This window comes from Podarcis raffonei, chromosome 15, assembly GCF_027172205.1.
Source record: "Podarcis raffonei isolate rPodRaf1 chromosome 15, rPodRaf1.pri, whole genome shotgun sequence".
In the NCBI taxonomy this organism is placed as follows: domain Eukaryota; kingdom Metazoa; phylum Chordata; class Lepidosauria; order Squamata; family Lacertidae; genus Podarcis; species Podarcis raffonei.
In genome coordinates, this window is record NC_070616.1 from 1,245,208 (window position 1) to 1,264,397 (window position 19,190).

Here is a 19,190-nt window from a genome sequence, read left to right on the forward strand (position 1 = left end):
GTTGGAAGGGACCACGAGGACCATCGAGCCCAACCCCCTGCAATGCAGGAATCTTTCACCCAATGTGCGACTCAAACCCATGAGCCAGAGATGTATATTGTGTTACTTTTATCTTGTATTTTTATGTTGTGAACCACCCTGAGAACTATGGGTAGCGGGATAGTTCGCTACTACTACTACTACTATAATCTGTTTTCCTCAGCCATTACAAAGGATGGGCCTTCCTAGAACAATGGCCTTTATACATTTCGCTCTGTAAATGCCCACAAAAGATTGACAGTAACCCTAAATAATAATTTTTTATTATTGTTATTTATTAGATTTACATACCGCCCTTCATCAAAAGGGCAATTCACAAGATAAACCCGGACTAAATAATCTAGGGCAGGCATGCCCAAAGTCCGTTTCGGGGGCATAATCCGGTCCACCGGTCGGTTTAATCTGGCCCCTGTGGCAGTTTATTTCCTGGGGTAAAATCCTAAAAAAAGGTCAACAACTTTGGTCGGCCCTCAACTTCATCATATCTGGCCCTCTTTGAAAAGTTTGGACACCACTGATCTAGGGCAACCACAGATCAGGTTGCAAAGCGCTCTTGAAAAACTGCCCAGCACTGCTTTACAAAAAGGCAACCCATTAAGGCTCCCATTTTACAGATGAAGGGCACTGAGGCTGAGATCATTAGACCTAAGTAGTAAGGGACAACAAAACTGTTGCCTGAGTGACCACTTCAATTTATTGAGAGCACGGCAGCCGCATCAGAGCCCAGAAGGGTCTCTGGCTGAAAGAGACAAGCCCTTGCCCTGACTCAAAGTGATGCAGACAAACTGAGATGGGAGTGCCAGGCTCCAGGCAGCAGCTTCTGAAATGTTTGCGTCTCTTCTCCTGCTAGCACAGAGTGAAGCCTACACCCACCCCAGGCAACAGTCACCGTGCAAGCCAGAGAGAGCATGAGATTCAGCCGCATGATCTGGGGGTCCACATCGCATGAAACCAGGAAGATGTGCATGTGCACAATTTCAGTGAAAGATACGCATTGGCAACCTGGCACTGCCGTTTCCTCCTTGTGTATCATCGTTTGCTGGCTGTGGGTCCATCTGTAGTACTTCCCTTGACACAACACGCACCTGAAATGGGACCTGAGTCAGGAGAGCCAGGCCGCCCCCTGTAGGCTTTGGGACAGGAGAGAAGAAGAAGTTGGGAAGAAGTCCTTGGGGCCGGTTGCTGGCGAGACCCATGAGCAGGAAAGCAGGGCCTTGTCGTTGGCTTGGAGTGGCCCCTTCCATGGCAAGGCCGGGCTGCTGCAGGGGGAGCGACGGCTCTCATTTCTTCAGCTGCACAGAAAGCTTCAGGTGCACATCGCAGAGGAAAGCGTTCATCAGGTCAGAGCCGGCCTCCTGGGCGATCTTGCTGATCAGGTGGCCGCGGGAGCCAACGAGCATCTTCTGCTCCGGGGGAAGGCGAAGTCCAAGAAGAAAGGAGTGTCAGTGGGAATCGAGTGACAGATAGGTAGCCGTGTTGGTCTGCCATAGTCAAAACAAAAAAATTTTTTTCTTCCAGTGGCACCTTAAAGACCAACTAAGTTAGTTCTTGGTATGAGCTTTCGTGTGCATGCACACTTCTTCAGATACCTGAAGAATATCTGAAGAAGATACCTTCAGATATCTGAAGAAGTGTGCATGCACACGAAAGCTCATACCAAGAACTAACTTAGTTGGTCTTTAAGGTGCCACTGGAAGTGGGAATCGAGACAGCTTATCATTTGTGGAACCACAGCCTAGGCATCCTTTTTTGCTCACCCTACCCCATTCCCCAGCTGAAAAGCTTATCTGCAACTACAGAAAGTTCATTGGGAAGAAGGCTTATATTAGAACATAAGAACAGCCTGCTGGATCAAGCCAATGGCCCATCTTGTCCAGCATCCTTTGGTCATAGGGGCCAACGAAATGTCCCAATGAGAACTCCCCGAGCAAGATTTGAGCGCAAGAGCCCTCTCCTCCCCAGGGGGTTTCCAGAAATCAGCATTCAGAGAGCATTGGAGGTTGCTGCCTCCAACCGCCATCCTGGCTAGTAGCCATCAATAGCCCTCTCCTCCTCCATGGATTTGTCTAATCCTCTTTCAAACCACCCAGGTTGGTGGCCATCACTGCCTCCTGTGGGAGAGAGTTCCACAGTCTAAGTATGGGCTGCATAAAGAAGGTCTTCCCCTTTTATGTGTCCTGAATTTTCTAACACTCGTTGTTTGTTAAACTGCTCTGAGAATTGTAGTTCTGTGAGGTGGGAGGGACTAGGGGAGCAGCCTAAAGATTCTACAGTTCCTTGAAACAGCCTCGGCCCCATAGACCCGAAGGAGCGTCTCCACCCCCATCGTTCAGCCCAGACACTGAGGTCCAGCTCCGAGGGCCTTCTGGCAGTTCCCTCCCTGCGAGAAGTGAGGTTACAGGGAACCAGGCAGGGGGCCTTCTTGGTAGTGGCACCCTCCCTGTGTAACACCCTACCATAAGAAGTCAAGGAAATAAACAACTATCTCACTTTTATAAGGCATCTGAAGGCAGCCCTTTTTAGGGAAGTTTTTAATGTTTGATGTTTTATCGCTTTAATAATAATAATAATATTCTGTTGGGAGCCGCCCAGAGTGGCTGGGGAAACCCAGCCAGATGGGTGGGGTATAAATAAAAAATTATTATTATTATTATTATTATTATTATTATTATTATTATTATTATTATTTAGTTCCCATGATTCTTTGGGGGAAGCCACAGCTATCTGAAGTGGCATGAAGCTGCTTTAAATGCCTATGGTGGAGACGGTCCCTCTCTTCATGGCCACTACCATTACTGCTTTGGGATGGAGGTTTAGGGGAAAAAATAGCCACCCTCAATGCCAAATTGACAGCTTGGCAGAAATGTTTCTCTTGGCTGGTGGCGGGAGGAGAGAGACAGCTTCTGACCAGGTACTCACCACGTGCGTCTCCTTCTGGACTATCAAATTCTGCACGATGACCAGCTCCCCGCCAGGCCCCTCTTCCCAGACCTCCGTCCTCTGCAAGGAAAAGAGAAGGAGCCCTCAGGTCTACAGTGGAGGGGAGCGCACATGCTAGGATGTGTAAGGAAGGGAAGAAGGGGATAGGATCCCAACCCATCACCTCCTGGCCCTCCCCACCTCACCTGGGTCACCGTGTAGGGCACTTCCTCAGGCAGATACTCGAGAAGCTTCTCTCGGATGATGTTATCACAGACCTCCTGCGGGGTCTGGGTGGTCAGGACCTCGCTGTGGAACTCCCAGGGGCCTGGCCTGGCCTGCTTCAAAAGGTACCTCTGTTGGAAACAAGAGCCAGGGTCAGGCCAGGAGGGTTGGACTAGATGTCCCCTGCAGGTCCCTTCCAACTCTACAGTCCCATGATTCTTGCATCACTGCCTCTGGGGGGCGGAGGGTGTTTGGCATTTTGATTTTATTTTATTTTCTATACCACATTTACATCACACCTTCTTTAGTGCAAAGAGCTCAAGGTGGTGGATGTGGTTCTCCCCCTCATGATCTTACCCTCGCAACAACCCTGTGAGGTAGGTTAGGTTGAGAGAGGCAGTGAACTGGCCCAAGGTTGCACCCAGGGAGCTTTGTGGCTGAGTAGGGGATTCGAACCTTGGCCTCCCAGCTTCAGACCAATGGCACACCAACCCAGCCTCCTGTTCCATAACAGACCTGGAACAACTTGGGTCCAGGGTGCCTCAGGCCCTGCCTGAACCCTTCTATCGCTGCTCAGTCAAGTGAGATCACCTGCAGGAGCGCCACTGGCCGTTCCTTTTATGGGAAGGCTCGTCTGACAACAAGAAACCGAGGCTTCATTGTGATCGGCCCAGTCTTGTGGAACTCTCTGCCACTAGAGATTCAGCAGGCACCCTTTCTGTGCTGACTTTTAAACGCCTGCTGAAAACATTTCTATTCTGCCAGGTCTAAGAAGGCAAAAAAGAAGACATCCTTCCGCAACGGTTGATTGACATCTGTTTTTAACCTTCTAATTCTGTAAACCGCTTTGATATATTTTTTACGACACAGCAGCATACAAATATTATTTATGCATAAAACAAATAAAAGCATTATTTTGATAAAATGCAAGGCGGGGCCAGCCTTCCCTCTGTCCTGTCCCCCCATCCCCCCAAAGGAAATTGTTGCCAGGCAAAAGTCTTCCCTCCCTCCTGCCCAGTCCTACCTGGAGATGCTATTGGGGACTGAAACCTAGGACCCACCACATGGCAAAGCAGGTACCCCAAGCAACCCCAAGCATGACCCCAAGCAACAGCCCTGCGATTTACCTTCAGAGTCTCCACTTCCTCTCTCTCCGTAGCAGCCAGCATAAAGATCTCCTGGAAGCCGGGCCAGCCCTTCCTGGCTTTCTCCCTCACATGTTTCCTGTTCTCCTTTGCAGGAACTGAGTCTTCTGCAGCCTCACTGGCTTCACCATCCAAAATGGAGCCAGGCTGAGGCCCCTGATCTGCCTCCAGATGCCTGGTCTCTGGAGACAGGTGTTCAGAGGTCGCTGACGCCTGGGTGACCTCAGTAAGGGAGTCTGGCTTGACTCTGGACTTCACTTTCAGCTTCTTTCCATTGACAACCCCCTCGGTCAGCTCCGTCACCAGGTACAGCAGGAGAAATTTCTTCTTCAGAAGATCCACCTGAAACAGAAGAAATGGGAGGGAATCAGGAGTTGCAGGAATGTATTTACTTATTTATTTCCTAAAATTTATGCACCACTTGATTGCGGGGAGGAAAACCCTCAAAGCAGTTTGTGAAAAGATAAAGCTAAAGCAACAATAGACTAAAGGCAGATTAAAACACCTTTTGACTTCCTAAACATCTGTCCAGGCTTGTCTAAACGACGTTTTTAGCAGGTGCTGAAAAATGTGTAGCGAAAGTTTCTGCCTGATGTCAATAGGCGGGGAGTTCCAAAGTGTAGGTGCTGCCAAACTATATTACAATTGTGGAATGAGTAGTATGTGCCAGCTGTAATGGCCCGTTCTCTCAACTGAGGTGGTTGAGGGGCCTGGTCCCTAGCCCCTTGGCTCAACTGAACTTTATCCCTTCGCCAGAATTTCTGGCTTGCATTGTTGCCTGAAAAACATCGAAAGAAATCTCAATATTAGTGGCATCTAGGGAAGATGGCACCAGCAGCTCCAGGGGTAAAGCAGAACTGGAGATGAGTGGCATCGAGGCCGCAGGATGCCAAAGGCATGGTAAAAAATAGCAGTGAAAATAAAGATGCAAGTCTAAGTAGCAATCATATATATATATGAATGAGAGAGGAAGACTAGATTAAGGTTAGAGCTGCATAGATTAGAGAGGAGATCTATCAGCTAAAGCATTTGATAAGAGATGAGGGCAATTTTAGTCAAGGGTGCAAATTTTAACAAACTGCAAGCACCCTTGATTGTTTTCTGCAGCTGTTTTTGGTTCTGCTGTGGTTTCTGCACCACGGAACAAAAAAAGAACCTTTTGGCAATAAATGGAAATTGTTGCTATATTACATTCTCTAGCCCTGCAGCCCATCCCTTTGGGATAAGGAAATTGGGCACACTCACCTTGTTCAAGACAAGAACACTGGGAAGATCAGGGAACCGAGCCAGACACTTGAGCACCTCTGGGTGGAGGCGGTTCCGGGTATAATGGTCCGAAACATCCACGAGAACTAGCACTTCAAAAGAGGAAGTGGGGGTTACAAGGTCAGCTTGGGTCAACCTTTCACTCCCAAGCAGCAGACAGCCACCAGCCCATCCTAAAGCAAAATGATCCTCAACGGTAACATCAATTGGTCCAAGGAGGAAAAAAGCCTCTAGCGCTGGCAGCCCAGAGTGTGGTTAGAGTATTGGACTATGACCTGGAAGAACAGGGTTCGAATCCCCACTTGACCACAAAGCTTACTGAGTGACCCTGGGTCAGTCGCTCCCTCTCAGCATAATCTACCCCACAAGGTTGTTGTGGAGATTAAATGAGGAGGGGGAGGATTAGGAAAGGCACCTTGAGTTCCATGGAGAAAAAACATGGGATATAAAGCAATGTCCCCCCCCCCCCCACATATCCCCACAGCCTTCTGAGATAGGACAGGCTGAAATATAGTGACTAGCCTGGAGTCACACAGTGAGTCATGGCCAAGTGGAGATTTGGACCCTGGTCTCCCAGGCCCTATTCCAACACTCTAAGCCCTGCACCACACTGGGACACTGGGACATCCTTCCCACCATCACCACATAAATCACTGCAGCAGCAAAGGATGGCGACCACTAAGTGGTCCAGGGGTGGCATGATAGGAGGCAGAGGTCAAGGGAAGGGAAGGAAACCAAGCCCCTACCTAGGTCTGCATTGTTCAAGCTCTTACAGGGGTCGTAAAGCAGAGTTTTTTCCAACTGATGCCTGAAAGAAAAGTTGAAAGAAACACACAGCGTGAATTCTGTACTTCCCAGCCCCAAGAGAACTGCTTCTCTCCCAGGCTCCAGTTACTTCTATACCTTTTGGCTTTGAGGTGTGTGGTGAGGCCTGGAGTGTCCAAGACAACCTAGGCAAAGAAACAGAATCAAACCACTTAAAAGTTTTAAGAAAAGTCTCAGCTGAAGAAATGAATTTGCTCATTGAGAACTTCACTGAAGAAAAAAAAAGAGAGGAATTCCTGCTATAAGGGAGTAGAACAGAATACTCCTCAATTAATGAATGGTAGCTCTGCCGTCAACCGTGGTAGCTGGACATGGAGTCTCCATGTTTTGGAGTATCACACCACCAAATGCCAGTCGCTGTGGGCAAACAGCACCAAACCTTGGCATGTGAGTTTCACAAGGCGTGCCTGGGGTGTTGGGGCAGGGTGAGTGCTTGGGCCAATTCTTAATACCAACCAGCTGAGTATCGTCCTTTGTGATGACGCCCTGGGCATTGCGCCTGGTCGTGTGCACCTTCTTGGAGACAGGCAGGATCTGTCAGGGAGAGAAGCCAAGGGGTTGTATAATGCAAGGGAGTGCTGGAGGGCGGCCCCAATCCTCCCACACCCATGGAGGCTGTGCGCTCCAGCTCATTACCTTCCGTCCCAAGAGCTGGTTCGACAGGGTCGATTTCCCAGCATTTGGAGCCCCGATGATGGCGATTCTCAAGATCTTGGGATTCCCAGGCTGATCCGGCTGGTGCCCCAGCAAAATGTCTTGCTCAGCTGCAGAAAGAATGCCCAGACATCTCTTGCTATTTCCAGTGGTTTCACATGAACAATCTCTATGGGACCTCAGTGCTTTGCGAGTCCCAACAGATTAAACTAAAGGCTTCCACATCCAGAACTAGGCTAATTTTGTGATTGCAAGTTATTTTAAACTGTTTTTAATATTGTGTTTTAATGTTGTAACCCTCCCTGGGACCTGAGGGTGAAGGGTTGGCAACTAATAATGATAATTATGATGATTAAAGGTAAAGGGACCCCTGACCATTAGGTTCAGTCGTGACCGACTCTGGGGTTGCAGCGCTCATCTCGCTTTATTGGCCGAGGGAGCCGGATTACAGCTTCCGGGTCATGTGGCCAGCATGACTAAGCCGCTTCTGGCGAACCAGAGCAGTGCACAGAAACGCCGTTTACCTTCCCGCCAGATTGGATCCTATTTATTTAATTGCACTTTGACGTACTTTCAAACTGCTTGGTTGGCCAGAGCAGGGATCAAGCAACAGGAGCTCACCCCGTTGCGGGGATTCGAACTGCCAACCTTCTGATCGGCAAGCCCTAGGCTCTGTGGCTTAACCCACAGCGCCACCCGCGTCCCTACGATAATATACAGTAATTTCCATCAGCTTCTACCAAAGGAAATCAATTTCGGCCTGCTACCCAAACATAACTGACAAAAGTCAAGGTTCACCTTTAAAGGCGCTCAAAGGCGGTGGGTGCTGACCAACCAAAGATGGGGCATCTTCTTTAGTAATCCCAAGGATGTAATCCAGGGCAGAGTCGTTTCCATACAAGCGAGCAGGGACAATCCTGCCCTGATGGGATGGGTCCTTCAAGAAATGGAGGCTGATACCTAAAGCAAATAACAAGAGAGAAAACCAGCATTTTAGAAATACTCCTATGGCAGATCAAGGCTGTGGTGGGGAAACCTCAGGACCAAGAACCCAGAATGTCAGGCATTTGTGGGGGTTGAACTTGCTCTGATACAAGCTGAACTATGGGTGTGACAGCACAGAATGCTGGCAAACATTACAACTACTCATAAGAAGATAAGAAGAGCCTGCTGGATCGGGCCCAACTAGCCCAGCATTCTGTTCTCACAGTGGCTGACCAGATGCCCCAATGGGAAACCTTCAAGCAGGATTTGAGACAAGAGCCCCCTCCTGGAGTTTTCAGCAACTGGTATTCAGGCATATTCCTGCCTCCAGCTGTGGTGGGCAAAGCATAGCTATCATGGCTAATAGTAATTCATTTGTCTACTTTTTAAAAGCCATCTAGGTTGTCAGCCATCACTGCTCCCTATGGGAGTGAGTTTTCCAGTTTAACTATGCACTACATGAAGAAGGATTTCCTTTTCACTGTCCTGAATCTTCAAGCGTGCAACTTCATTGGATGCCCACATGTTCTAGTGTTAATGAGAGAGGCAGGAAAATTCTCAGGAACCAAAGAGTGTTTGCAGTCAATCTGCTGAGAAAGAAGGGGAAGGAGGAGTACACTTTCCTCTGGTCAAAGCAGGTTCTAGAAATGGAAACACTTTTGCAGGCAGAAGGCTAAGGAATACAGTGGTACCTCTGTTTAATAATAATAATAATAATAATAATAATAATAATAATTTTTATTTATACCCCGCCCTCCCCAGCCAAGGCCAGGCTCAGAGCAGCTTACAAGCAATAATAAAAACAAATTGAATGATTACAACTTAAAAACAACATTAAAATACAACATTAAAATATTGAAACATTAAAATATTATTAAGTTTACAAACTTAATCCATTCCGGAAGTCCGTTCTTAAACCGAAACCATTCTTAAACTGAGGTGCGCTTTCCCTAATGAAGCTTCCCACTGCTGGTGCCCTTCCACGGTTCAGCTTCCGTTCTTAGACCGAGGTAAAGTTCGCAAACCAGGACACTGCTTCCACTTTTGTGGAGTTTGTAAACCGAATAGTTCATAAACAGGGCTGTTCTTAAACCGAGGTACCACTGTACAAAGAAATTCCAGGAAGCAGGGCTATTAAAGGCCAGGAAGCACAGAGGCACTATTGGCAGGAAGAAGGAAGCTAAGGCAAAGGATTTTCATGCAGAATAACAGGAGGAGAAAAGGGCAGCTTGCTTATACTGAGTAAGGCCAACAAACAGTATTGTTTACTTTGGCTGGCAGCAACTCTCCAGTGCTTCAGCTGCTAGCTGGAGATGCTACTTGGAATTGAACCTGGAGCCTTCTGCATGCAAAGCAGGTGTCGTGCCAGCACTTAATATATAATTAACGAATGAATGAATTGCCCATCCTTCAGCCTAAGCTCCCAGGTCGGCTTACAGAATTAAAAACAATATTTAAGACCAGTGGCCCTTTCCCTAAAACTAAAAAGGCTTTAGCTTTGGGCCTTCTACTCGGCTGATCCATCTACAGATTAATCCAGCTTCCCACCAGTGAGACAACCTCACAGCCTGCGGCGGCGAGTTCCAAAGATTAACCAAGCCCAACGCCACCTGAGCAGGCGCAGCGCGACGACGGCCTCCCTCTCCCCGCCGAGGCCCCAAGTCCGGCCAGGCCCAAGGCCCGCCAGCCACGCCGGGCCAGGCCCGCCGCCGCCACCGCCGCCGCCATGGCAACCACCGGAGCGCCGTCAAGAAACGCCTCAGCGGACGGGCGGCGCCATCTTGGCGGCACGAAATGCATTCTGGGAGGGAGGAGAAAAGAAAGCAGCCGTGCAATCTGATTGGCTGGAGGGGGCGGAAGAGGGGAACCATAGAGAGCAAGGGTGGCCAGGAGCAACTGCTATTATTATTATTATTATTATTATTATTATTATTATTATTATTATTATTATTATTATTATTTCACAACTTACTACACCCTGAGGGGTGAGCTTAACTCTCTGCCCCCCTCGTTCCAGTTCGCCCGGCGGAAACAGGAAGGGTCACCGCCGGAAATAGGAAGTGATGTCACTTCCGAAAGAGTATCCCTTGCATACCCGTTTTTCCGCAGCCGCAGGGCGGCCGTTTTCAGTCACGTGATCACACTGGAATCCGTGCAGTCCATTTCCCACGAGGAAGAGCGCAGGGAGTCACTTCATGCCGGGGAATAAACGGAAGGCGGAAGAGACGGGAAAGCGCTCACAGAGTTGCGAGACAAAACCTCTGAGGACGTGGACGAGGAATTAAGTTTCCTGGACCGGGGAGACGCGTCTGTCTTGATAGAGGGAACCATTTGCAGGGGAAATGAGGAAAAACATCAATAAGCATCCAGTAGCACCTTAAAGACCAACTAAGTTAGTTCTTGGTATGAGCTTTCGTGTGCATGCACACTTCTTCAGATACACAGTGTGTGCATGCACACGAAAGCTCATACCAAGAACTAACTTAAAAGGTAAAGGTACCCCTGCCCGTACGGGCCAGTCTTGCCAGACTCTAGGGTTGTGCGCCCATCTCACTTAAGAGGCCGGGGGCCAGCGCTGTCCGCAGACACTTCCGGGTCACGTGGCCAGCGTGACAAGCTGCATCTGGCGAGCCAGCGCAGCACACGGAACGCCGTTTACCTTCCCGCTGGTAAGCGGTCCCTATTTATCTACTTGCACCCGAAGGTGCTTTCAAACTGCTAGGTTGGCAGGCGCTGGGACCGAACGACGGGAGCGCACCCCGCTGCGGGGATTCGAACCGCCGACCTTTCGATCGTCAAGTCCTAGGCGCTGAGGCTTTAACCCACAGCGCCACCCGCGTCCCATTAAGAACTAACTTAGTTGGTCTTTAAGGTGCTACTGGAAGGGAAAAAAATTTTTGTTTTGACTATGGCAGACCAACACGGCTACCTTTCTGTAATCAATAAGCATCGTTGTTGTTGAGTCGTGTAGTTGTTAGTTTACAGATCCGTAGGCCAGCGCAGAGGGGGGTCCTGTCTGGAAGTGTCAGAGCCAAGCCGGGAAGCTCCTAAGCTGTAGGGGAGAGCGAGAGAGGAGGACTGCGGACCGTCTCTCCTCTCCCACAGCAGAACTGCAGATTTATTCCTCTTGCACTTCCTTGCTAGAGCGATCCTCAAGAAACGCTTTGTCGACAGAGCAGGAGGCTGAGCTCACTAAGCTTTGCAGAAATATTAAAACAAACCGTTTTGTTAAACGAATAGGGGGCTATCAGGGGGCCTGCCAGCCACAACGCCCCTCTTCTCCCTCCACTGTTGGAGGCAGCAAATGCCTCTGAATGCTTTGTTGTTGTTTAGTCGTGTCCGCCTCTTCGTGACCCCCTGGACCAGAGCAAGCCAGGCACTCCGGTCTTCCACTGCCTCCTGCAGTTTGGTCAAACTCATGTTCGTAGCTTCGAGAACACTGTCCCACCATCTCGTCCTCTGTCGTCCCCTTCTCCTTGTGCCCTCCATCTTCCCCAACAACCAGGGTCTTCTCCAGGGAGTCTTCTCTTCTCATGAGGTGGCCAAAGGATTGGAGCCTCAGCTTCAGGATCTGTCCTTCCAGTGAGCACTCAGGGCTGATTTCCCTCAGAATGGAGAGGTTTGATCTTCTTGCAGTCCATGGGACTCTCAAGAGTCTCCTCCAGCACCAGAATTCAAAAGCATCAGTTCTTAGGCGATCAGCCTTCTTGATGGTCCAGCTCTCACTTCCATACATCACTACTGGGAAAACCATAGTTTTAACTATACGGACCTTTGTTGGCAAGGTGATGTCTCTGCTTTTTAAGATGCTGTCTAGGTTTCTCATTGCTTTCCTCCCAAGAAGCAGGCTGGCCACATGACCTGGAAGCTGTCTGCGGACAAACGCTGGCTCCCTCGGCCTATAGAGCAAGATGAGCGCCACAACCCCAGAGTCGTCCACGACTGGACCTAATGGTCAGGGGTACCTTTACCTAACTTATATTGTAATTTTAATGGGATTGTATATCCCAAGTTGCTCAGGGTAGAGTTTGTGTCTCTTCCAGCCAACTCACCCTTTACAACGACCCTGCAAGGTGAATGCCCCCAGGCTGGCCTAGGGAGCTTCATTAGAGTGAAGGGGTCAAGCCCAGCCTCCCTTTTCAAGGTCTCTACTTTCCATTATTCCTTTTCCTGCTAACCAGGTGATGCCGTAAGTATTAAGTAGTGGGTTGACAAAGCAGACGACAGAGATTTATCCAAGTGATTTTTTATAGTAAGCTGGAACTGAACTGAACAGCTCAGCTGGCCTGCTTTTATAGCCAGCCGGCTGTCAACATTGTAACAACACCACCCCAGGGTTTCGCGCCTAAATTAACTGAAATGGACCTGAGTGAAAACTATATACACAATACCCCTGGTGCCAGAGTGTGCACTTCAATACATAACAGTAAGTTTCAGTGTTCTGAGCATTAACATTCTAGGACACATGCTCCATTCACAGGGAGGGGCCCTTTTAGGCCCTCCCCCACCTTTCACAAACCACCCTAAAGCCCACCCAGTGTTCCCAGGGGGTTGTGGATTTAGATGGGGAGTGGACAGTAAGAGCTGTTTGACAGCAGAACGGTGTTGTGGACTCTCCTTCCTTGGAGGTTTTTAAGCAGAGGTTGGATGGCCATCTGTCAGGGATGCTTTAGTTGAGATTCCTGCGTGGCAGCAGGGGGTTGGACTGGATGACCTTTGGGGTTCCCTTCCAACTCTACAATTCTAAGATTATATGGAGAGCAAGCTTCTGCAATTTCTTCCCTCAACAGAGCTCAGATGTGCTTTCGAGAAACCTGTGGCACAATTTGAAACTTTCAAGGATTGTGTTCTAATTTTCCCTCTTCCTGCAGTGCTGGCTTCAGAATTTTGGGGCACAGCATTCCCAATAGCCCTCCCCTGACAGCAATGAGAAGCTGAGCCTTTGGTGTCATCGACCCAGTCTGGTGGAACTCACTGCCGCTAGAGATTAAGCAGGCGCCTTTTGTTTCAACTTTAAAATGTCTGCTGAAAACTTTCCCATCCTGCCAGGCTTACACAGGCAATTAAGAATGCATCTTTCCACTGTTCTTGATTGATGTCTGCTTTTTACTTTTTTTTGTATGTTTTTATTGCTGTCAACCTCTTTTATATATTTTATATGACACAGTATGCAAATGTTTTATAAATAAATAATAAATACCACAGGCTTTGTGCCCAGACGTGTGCTCCAGTTGGCCATCCCTGCGAACTGCTCCCTCTGCAAATAAAAGGGAAACTCAAAAGCTTCTAGAACTTTTTTTATTTCTTACAGGAGCGAGAAGCAAGTGGCCTGATATAGGCCGATGTGAAAAGGAGCCCCCTTTCATCAGATGAAGCTGAAATTCCTGCTTCTGTGGAGTCAGATGGTGGGCAAGATGGCAGAAGAACCATTACCATTACTAAACTCAGTAATGGTAACGGTTTTGCTGACACCCCGCAAGATTTGTCTTCTGAGCAGGAATGCATTTTCTTCTTCTTGTCCAGTCAATGTTGCACGCACCCACCCCCACGCCGGTAAAACAAACTCTAAGCTGGTTCTAGCTTTTTTCCAAAAAGGATGACAGGAAAATCTTGTTTCTGAAGAACTGCTGCTAAGGCAGGTGAAAAATCTTGGGCTAGAAAAGACACGCAGTCTGAGCTGCCAATAAGTCAGCTTCTTAGATATATTTCCTGTGGTCCAATGGAAGACTAAAGAAGGGTGCCTCATTACTGTTGGGGATAGGGACCCTGTTGTCCTCCAGATGTTGCAAGGATCAGGGCAGAAGGGGGCTGAATCTAGCAACATCTGGAGGGACGTAGAAGAAGGTCAGAAGAGCTCTGCTGGATCAGACCAATGGCCCATCTAGCTCAGCATCCTGTTCTCATGGGCCTAACAGATCCTATTATGGGAAACATGAAAGCAGGACCAAAGAGCCCTTTCCCTTCTTGTGGTTTCCAACAACCAGTATTCAGAGGCCTCACTGTCTCCAGCTATGGAGGCAGAGTGCAGCTATTGCAGCTAGTAGCCATTAATAGCCCTCTGTGAATTTGTCTATTCTTTTAAAGCCATCCAAGCTGGTAGCCATCACTTCCTCTTGTGGGAAGGAGTTCCATAGGTGAACTGCACTGCTATGAAATACCTAGAGTTAAAGGGGAGGGGAGAGACAGAGAAGGTCCCATATTTCACAGTCACTCTGGTGGGGTGAAGACCACCGGTGGAAAGGCCTTAAGAATAAAGCTGGGCTCTGCGCTTTTAAAATAATCAGTTTCTACCCACCCACCCCAACCAAGCTGGGCTCAGCCCAACCTCAGCTCCGGTGGGGAGCGTTGAGGACAACAAAAAGGTTGCTTTGGGATCTCGGCGGCTCCAGGAGTTCAAGGTAGTACATCATCTATACTGTAGTGTCTCATTCCAACTTACAGTATATGATGATATCCAGCCTGGAACCTCAATGGGACGGTTTCGCTCCGCAGCAGACTTTGGCGAGTGGGGACCTGGAAGGAGAAGGAATGGAATTTTAGGTGTGGGAAACTCACACTGGGAATTCGAACCCGCTCCCCCGCTACAAAACTGACATGTGGACTCTGCCAAACTTTAATCATTCACACAATGCTAGACTCACCAGTGCAACTCTCTCATTCTCACACCAGGAGGTAAAACAGGACTTACTTTCTTCTTTTTAATTTGTGTATCAGCTGTCTCCAAACTTAGTTTTGTACTACAATTTCCATCATCTCCAGCCAGCATGGAGCATGGTCAAGGAGGATGGGATTTGTAGTCCATAGCATCTGGAGGGCACCATCTTGCAGGAGAAGGCTGGTGTATTTTCATTTTATTTGGAGGGACCCCAAGGGTCATCTAGTCCAACCCCCTTCCAAACACAGCTCATGAATCCCCGACAGGTGACCACCTAACATCTGTTTTAAAACTTCCAATGCATGCCGTACTGGGCAAGACACCCATCTGCGGCAGGTTCTCACAGCCTTTTTTAGTGCTGCACAGTGTGGTATAGTGGTTAGAGTACTGGACTGCAGTTGGGTTAAGAGACCCATGGGTTCAGACCCTTCTCAGCTCTAAAACTGACCCAGCCTGACCTGCCTGGTGCAGTTGTTGTAGGGAGAATATAGGGTGGGTGAAGGGGAGACCCACATGCAGACCCCTTGGAACACAAGGAAGAAAGGCTTGTGCTTGAGGGGCGGTACAAGTGCACAAAAATTCTCTCTCTATATATATAGAATTTGAAGGGTCTCCTGAGGGTCATCTACTCCATCCCCCTGCAATGCAGAAATCTTTCGCCGCTCACCCCCCCCCCCACAGCCAGAGTTATTTAATAGCATTTCTTAAGTGCTTAATATTTAAAATCTGTTAAGTCATCTACCAAAAGGACTGTAGCCGCCTAAGGCTTAACTCAAGTGTGGAGCCTAAATGAGTTGTGTCCGTTCATATTAGTAGGTCTACCCTGAGTAGGACAAACATTCTCAGGGAAACAACATACCCCGATTCGTTTTAAGGGTTCTTCCACTACCACCACCTCATACTCAGAGTAGACCCATTTAAATTATTAGGTCTTATGTTAGCTGGGTTTAATTTATTCTCTATTGCTTCAGACGTCCTGAAGAGCCCTCTTGCAAGTAATTTTTAAAAATCATACGGTATTTATTTATTTATTCCAGGCATTTTTATGCTGCTTAACACCCGTAGTTTTTAAGCAGCGTACAACGAGGCTATGCAAAATAAGCGCAAGAGAGAGGAAATCTGTTAAAATGAACTGATAACTCTCAGGGAATTATTATTGTTTTTAATGCCAGCTGATACATATAATATAAATATGTGTTGTGTTTGTGTGTGTCTTCCAACTAAGTCAAACACAAAATGCGTATATTTGTTTCCCTCCCCTTATGGTTTTGATCTATGGGCTACTTTTAAAATGAGGCTGCATTTTAAACTGCATTTTAACCTGTATTTTAAATTGGTCCGTCCCCCCACATTATGTTTTTACTGTAATTTTACTGATGTTAACCACCCTGAGCCCGGCTCTGGCCAGGGAGGGCGGGATATAAATAAAATTTAGTATTATATTATTTATTATTTTTTAAAAATTCAATAAAGCAGTGCAAATATTTTTCAGAAAAAGGGATCTAAAACAGTGCAAGCTATCCAGACACAGCCCTAATAACCTGCCCCATTCCTTTTGCTTACCATTCTGAGTTGCAACGGACGCCCTCCAAGATCCGCATCTGATGGGGGCTTCTGAAGAAGACCTTTATATACCCTGGGCCTTATTTGCATAGCTGCTCAGCCCTGCTAAACCCTTTTCAGCCCTCCCTTGCCTGAACTTGGCACCCCTCCACCCCACACCCTGACCCACCCACCGCCAGTAACTTCTAGGAAATTAAAGTACTTTGAGGACATCAGGTGGGGAGGGACAGAGAGACCTGCCGGCCGCTGGCCCCCTGAAATGGGACCAATTCCTAAGAGAGAGAGGTGCTGAGGGCCACCGACCTCCTTTAAGCCCTGTCCTCCAGAGGAGGGGAGACCCAGAGGTGAAGTGATAGCCACTTTCCAATATCTGAAGGGCTGTCTCATAGAAGACAGAGCGAGCTTATTTTCTGCTGCTCCAGACGGGAGGACCAGAACCAAAAGATTCAAATGATAATAAAGGCTGAAAATTAGGAAGAACTTAGTAAGGGCTGCTGGACAGTGGAATGGATTAGCAATGGAGTGTCCCTCACTGGAGGTGCTTTAAGCTGCGATTCCTGCGTTGCAAGGGGTGGGACTAGATGACCGCTGGGGGACCCCCTTCCAAATCTACCATTCTGTGATTCTATGACCCAGGAATGTGGGCTAGGAAATGTCCCACGTCAGAGACCCTGGAGGGCCTCTGCCAGTCAGTGTAGGCAATCCTGAGTGGGATGAGACCCCCGTAGCTACCTGATTCAGTATGGGGGTACTTCGGGTTACAGACGCTTCAGGTTACAGACTCCGCTAACCCAGAAATAGTACCTTGGGTTAAGAACTTTGCTTCAGGATGAGAATAGAAATCACGCTGCGGCAGCAGCAGGAGGGCCCATTAGCTAAAGTGGTACCTCAGGTTAAGAACAGTTTCAGGTTAAGAACAGACCTCCAGAACGAATTAAGTTCTTAACCTGACGTAGCACTGTATTGGGCAGCTTCTCAGGTTCCTAAATATTTCGGGAAAGCCCATAGCTCAGTGGCAATGCAGTAAAATGCTTTGCTATGCAATGCAATGCTTTGCATGCAGAAGGTTGCAAGCTCAACCACTCTGCACCTGCAAGTGAGGTATGGGAATGTCCTCTGCCTGAAACCCTGGTGAGCTGCTGCCAGTCCTTGTAGGCAGCAGTGAGCTCGATGACTCAGGATTTGTTGTTGTTTAGTTGTTCAGTCGTGTCCGACTCTTCGTGACCCCCTGGACCAGAGCACGCCAGGCCCTCCTGTCTTCCACTGCCTCCCGCAGTTTGGTCAAACTCATGCTGGTAGCTTCGAGAACACTGTCCCACCATCTCATCCTCTGTCGTCCCCTTCTCCTTGCTCCCTCCATCTTTCCCAACATCAGGGTCTTTTCCAGGGAGTCTTCTCTTCTCATGAGGTGGCCAAAGTCTTGGAGCCTCAGCTTCAGGATCTGTCCTTCCAGTGAGCACTCAGGGCTGATTTCCTTCAGAATGGAGAGGTCTGATCTTCTTGCAGTCCATGGGACTCTCAAGAGTCTCCTCCAGCACCAGAATTCAAAAGTATCAATTCTTCGGCGATCAGCCTTCTTTATGGTCCAGCTCTCACTTCCATACATCACTACTGGGAAAACCAGAGCTTTAACTATACGGACCTTTGTTGGCAAAGTGATGTCTCTGCTTTTTAAGATGCTGTCTAGGTTTGTCATTGCTGACTCAGGATAAGGAATCTTAATGGAATTGTGAGGTTGAAAGGGACCCTGAGGGTCATCCAGCCCAACCCTCTGCAATGCAGGAATCTTCTGCCCAACATGGGCCTCATGCTCTACTGACTGAGCTACTCATCGCGAGGCATCTTGCCTTCTCTCTTCCTATTTCAAATCAACTCCTTACTTCAGAAACATAAGGGCTGGGAAGGAAAACCGATGAGCTATGCGGAGTTGGCAAAGTTAACATATAAACTGCGTGAGAAGGAAAACCGTGACTTTAAGGAAGAACGGGAACTATTTACAAATGATCTAGAAAGACAACAAAAGGATTCGGATTCCTTGGCAGGTTTTGAATAAACACCCACAAATTTATTAGCAGAACACATGATAGACAAGGCAATGATACGTACAATTTTATAACATGCAGAGAATAATATGTATAAATAAATCAGAGAGGGGAGCTGAGGGAAGTCTTTGGAGGGAGGGGGGAAATGTAATTGGTTATATTTGGTTTATAATTTGATTTGTTAAATTTGTTTAATAAAAATATTTTTAAAAAAGAAACATAAGGGCTGGGGGGGTCTTGCTTAATTTTTTTATGAGGCATTTGATCCGACACTCCCTGTGTCCCTGTTGAAAACAGCCCTTGATTCAGAACCATATGGACTGCTTTATTTTTGGGGGGCAGGCAGACCACCAGCTTTGTGTGCATGTTCCTAAGAGGGGGCCACCTCAATGGTCAAGGCAGAGAAATGGGCCCATGGAGTGCATTCTTCTTGTCTGAGGCTGACTTGACGCAAGCTTGTTTGTCCGCAGGGGTGGCGGTTCCTGGAAGGCTTGCCTGTCAGGGACCGATTAAGGCTGCACGTGTCTCTGCCTTCTTATCGGGGGCCCAGCCCAGCCAGATGGAGTTGGACGCGGGAGGCATCTGGGCTCCTTTCAATCTGGCCGCGTAGATTGCAAAAGTGGAGGGCAGGCGGGACAGGGAAAGGTAGCCACCCATTCATTCAGAAGAGCCCTGCTGGGCCAGGCCAAAGAGGGCCCACTCAGCGTCACGTCCATTAATTTCAGTGGGTCTCCTCTGCAGAAAGCTGATGCTGGTGGGAACTTGTTTGAAGGAATTTGGTCTGTTATAGGAAAACCTCCTGAGTGGAATGGCGGGTGGCGCTGTGGGTTAAACCACAGAGCCTAGGGCTTGCCAATCTGAAGATCGGTGATT

General features: G+C 48.3%; 2 protein-coding genes and 1 long non-coding RNA gene across 3 annotated transcripts in view; 1 reads left to right on the forward strand and 2 right to left on the reverse strand.

Moving 5' to 3' along the window:
• The window catches only part of TRAF4 (TNF receptor associated factor 4), a 77,980-nt gene extending 65,281 nt beyond the window's left edge, over window positions 1-12,699 (forward strand). The window contains exon 8 of the transcript XR_008327781.1: window positions 12,686-12,699. The gene's annotated coding sequence lies outside the window, so the exon portion shown is untranslated. The remainder of the gene's footprint in view (window positions 1-12,685) is intronic.
• ERAL1 (Era like 12S mitochondrial rRNA chaperone 1) lies at window positions 281-9,814 on the reverse strand. Its single transcript, XM_053367217.1, has 11 exons — window positions 9,668-9,814; window positions 7,872-8,033; window positions 7,056-7,183; window positions 6,876-6,953; window positions 6,498-6,544; window positions 6,341-6,402; window positions 5,574-5,686; window positions 4,311-4,670; window positions 3,165-3,314; window positions 2,959-3,039; window positions 281-1,442 (listed from the first exon to the last, which is right to left on the reverse strand). The coding sequence occupies exons 1-11, from the start codon at window positions 9,783-9,785 to the stop codon at window positions 1,320-1,322; spliced, it is 1,422 nt and encodes a 473-aa protein (XP_053223192.1). The 5' UTR covers window positions 9,786-9,814; the 3' UTR covers window positions 281-1,319.
• A 642-nt stretch (window positions 12,700-13,341) lies between the features above and the next one.
• On the reverse strand, window positions 13,342-16,367 carry LOC128402827 (uncharacterized). The gene is made up of 2 exons (XR_008327782.1): window positions 16,276-16,367; window positions 13,342-14,570 (listed from the first exon to the last, which is right to left on the reverse strand). It is a non-coding gene; the product is annotated as an uncharacterized LOC128402827 (long non-coding RNA).
• Window positions 16,368-19,190: the final 2,823 nt, after the last annotated feature.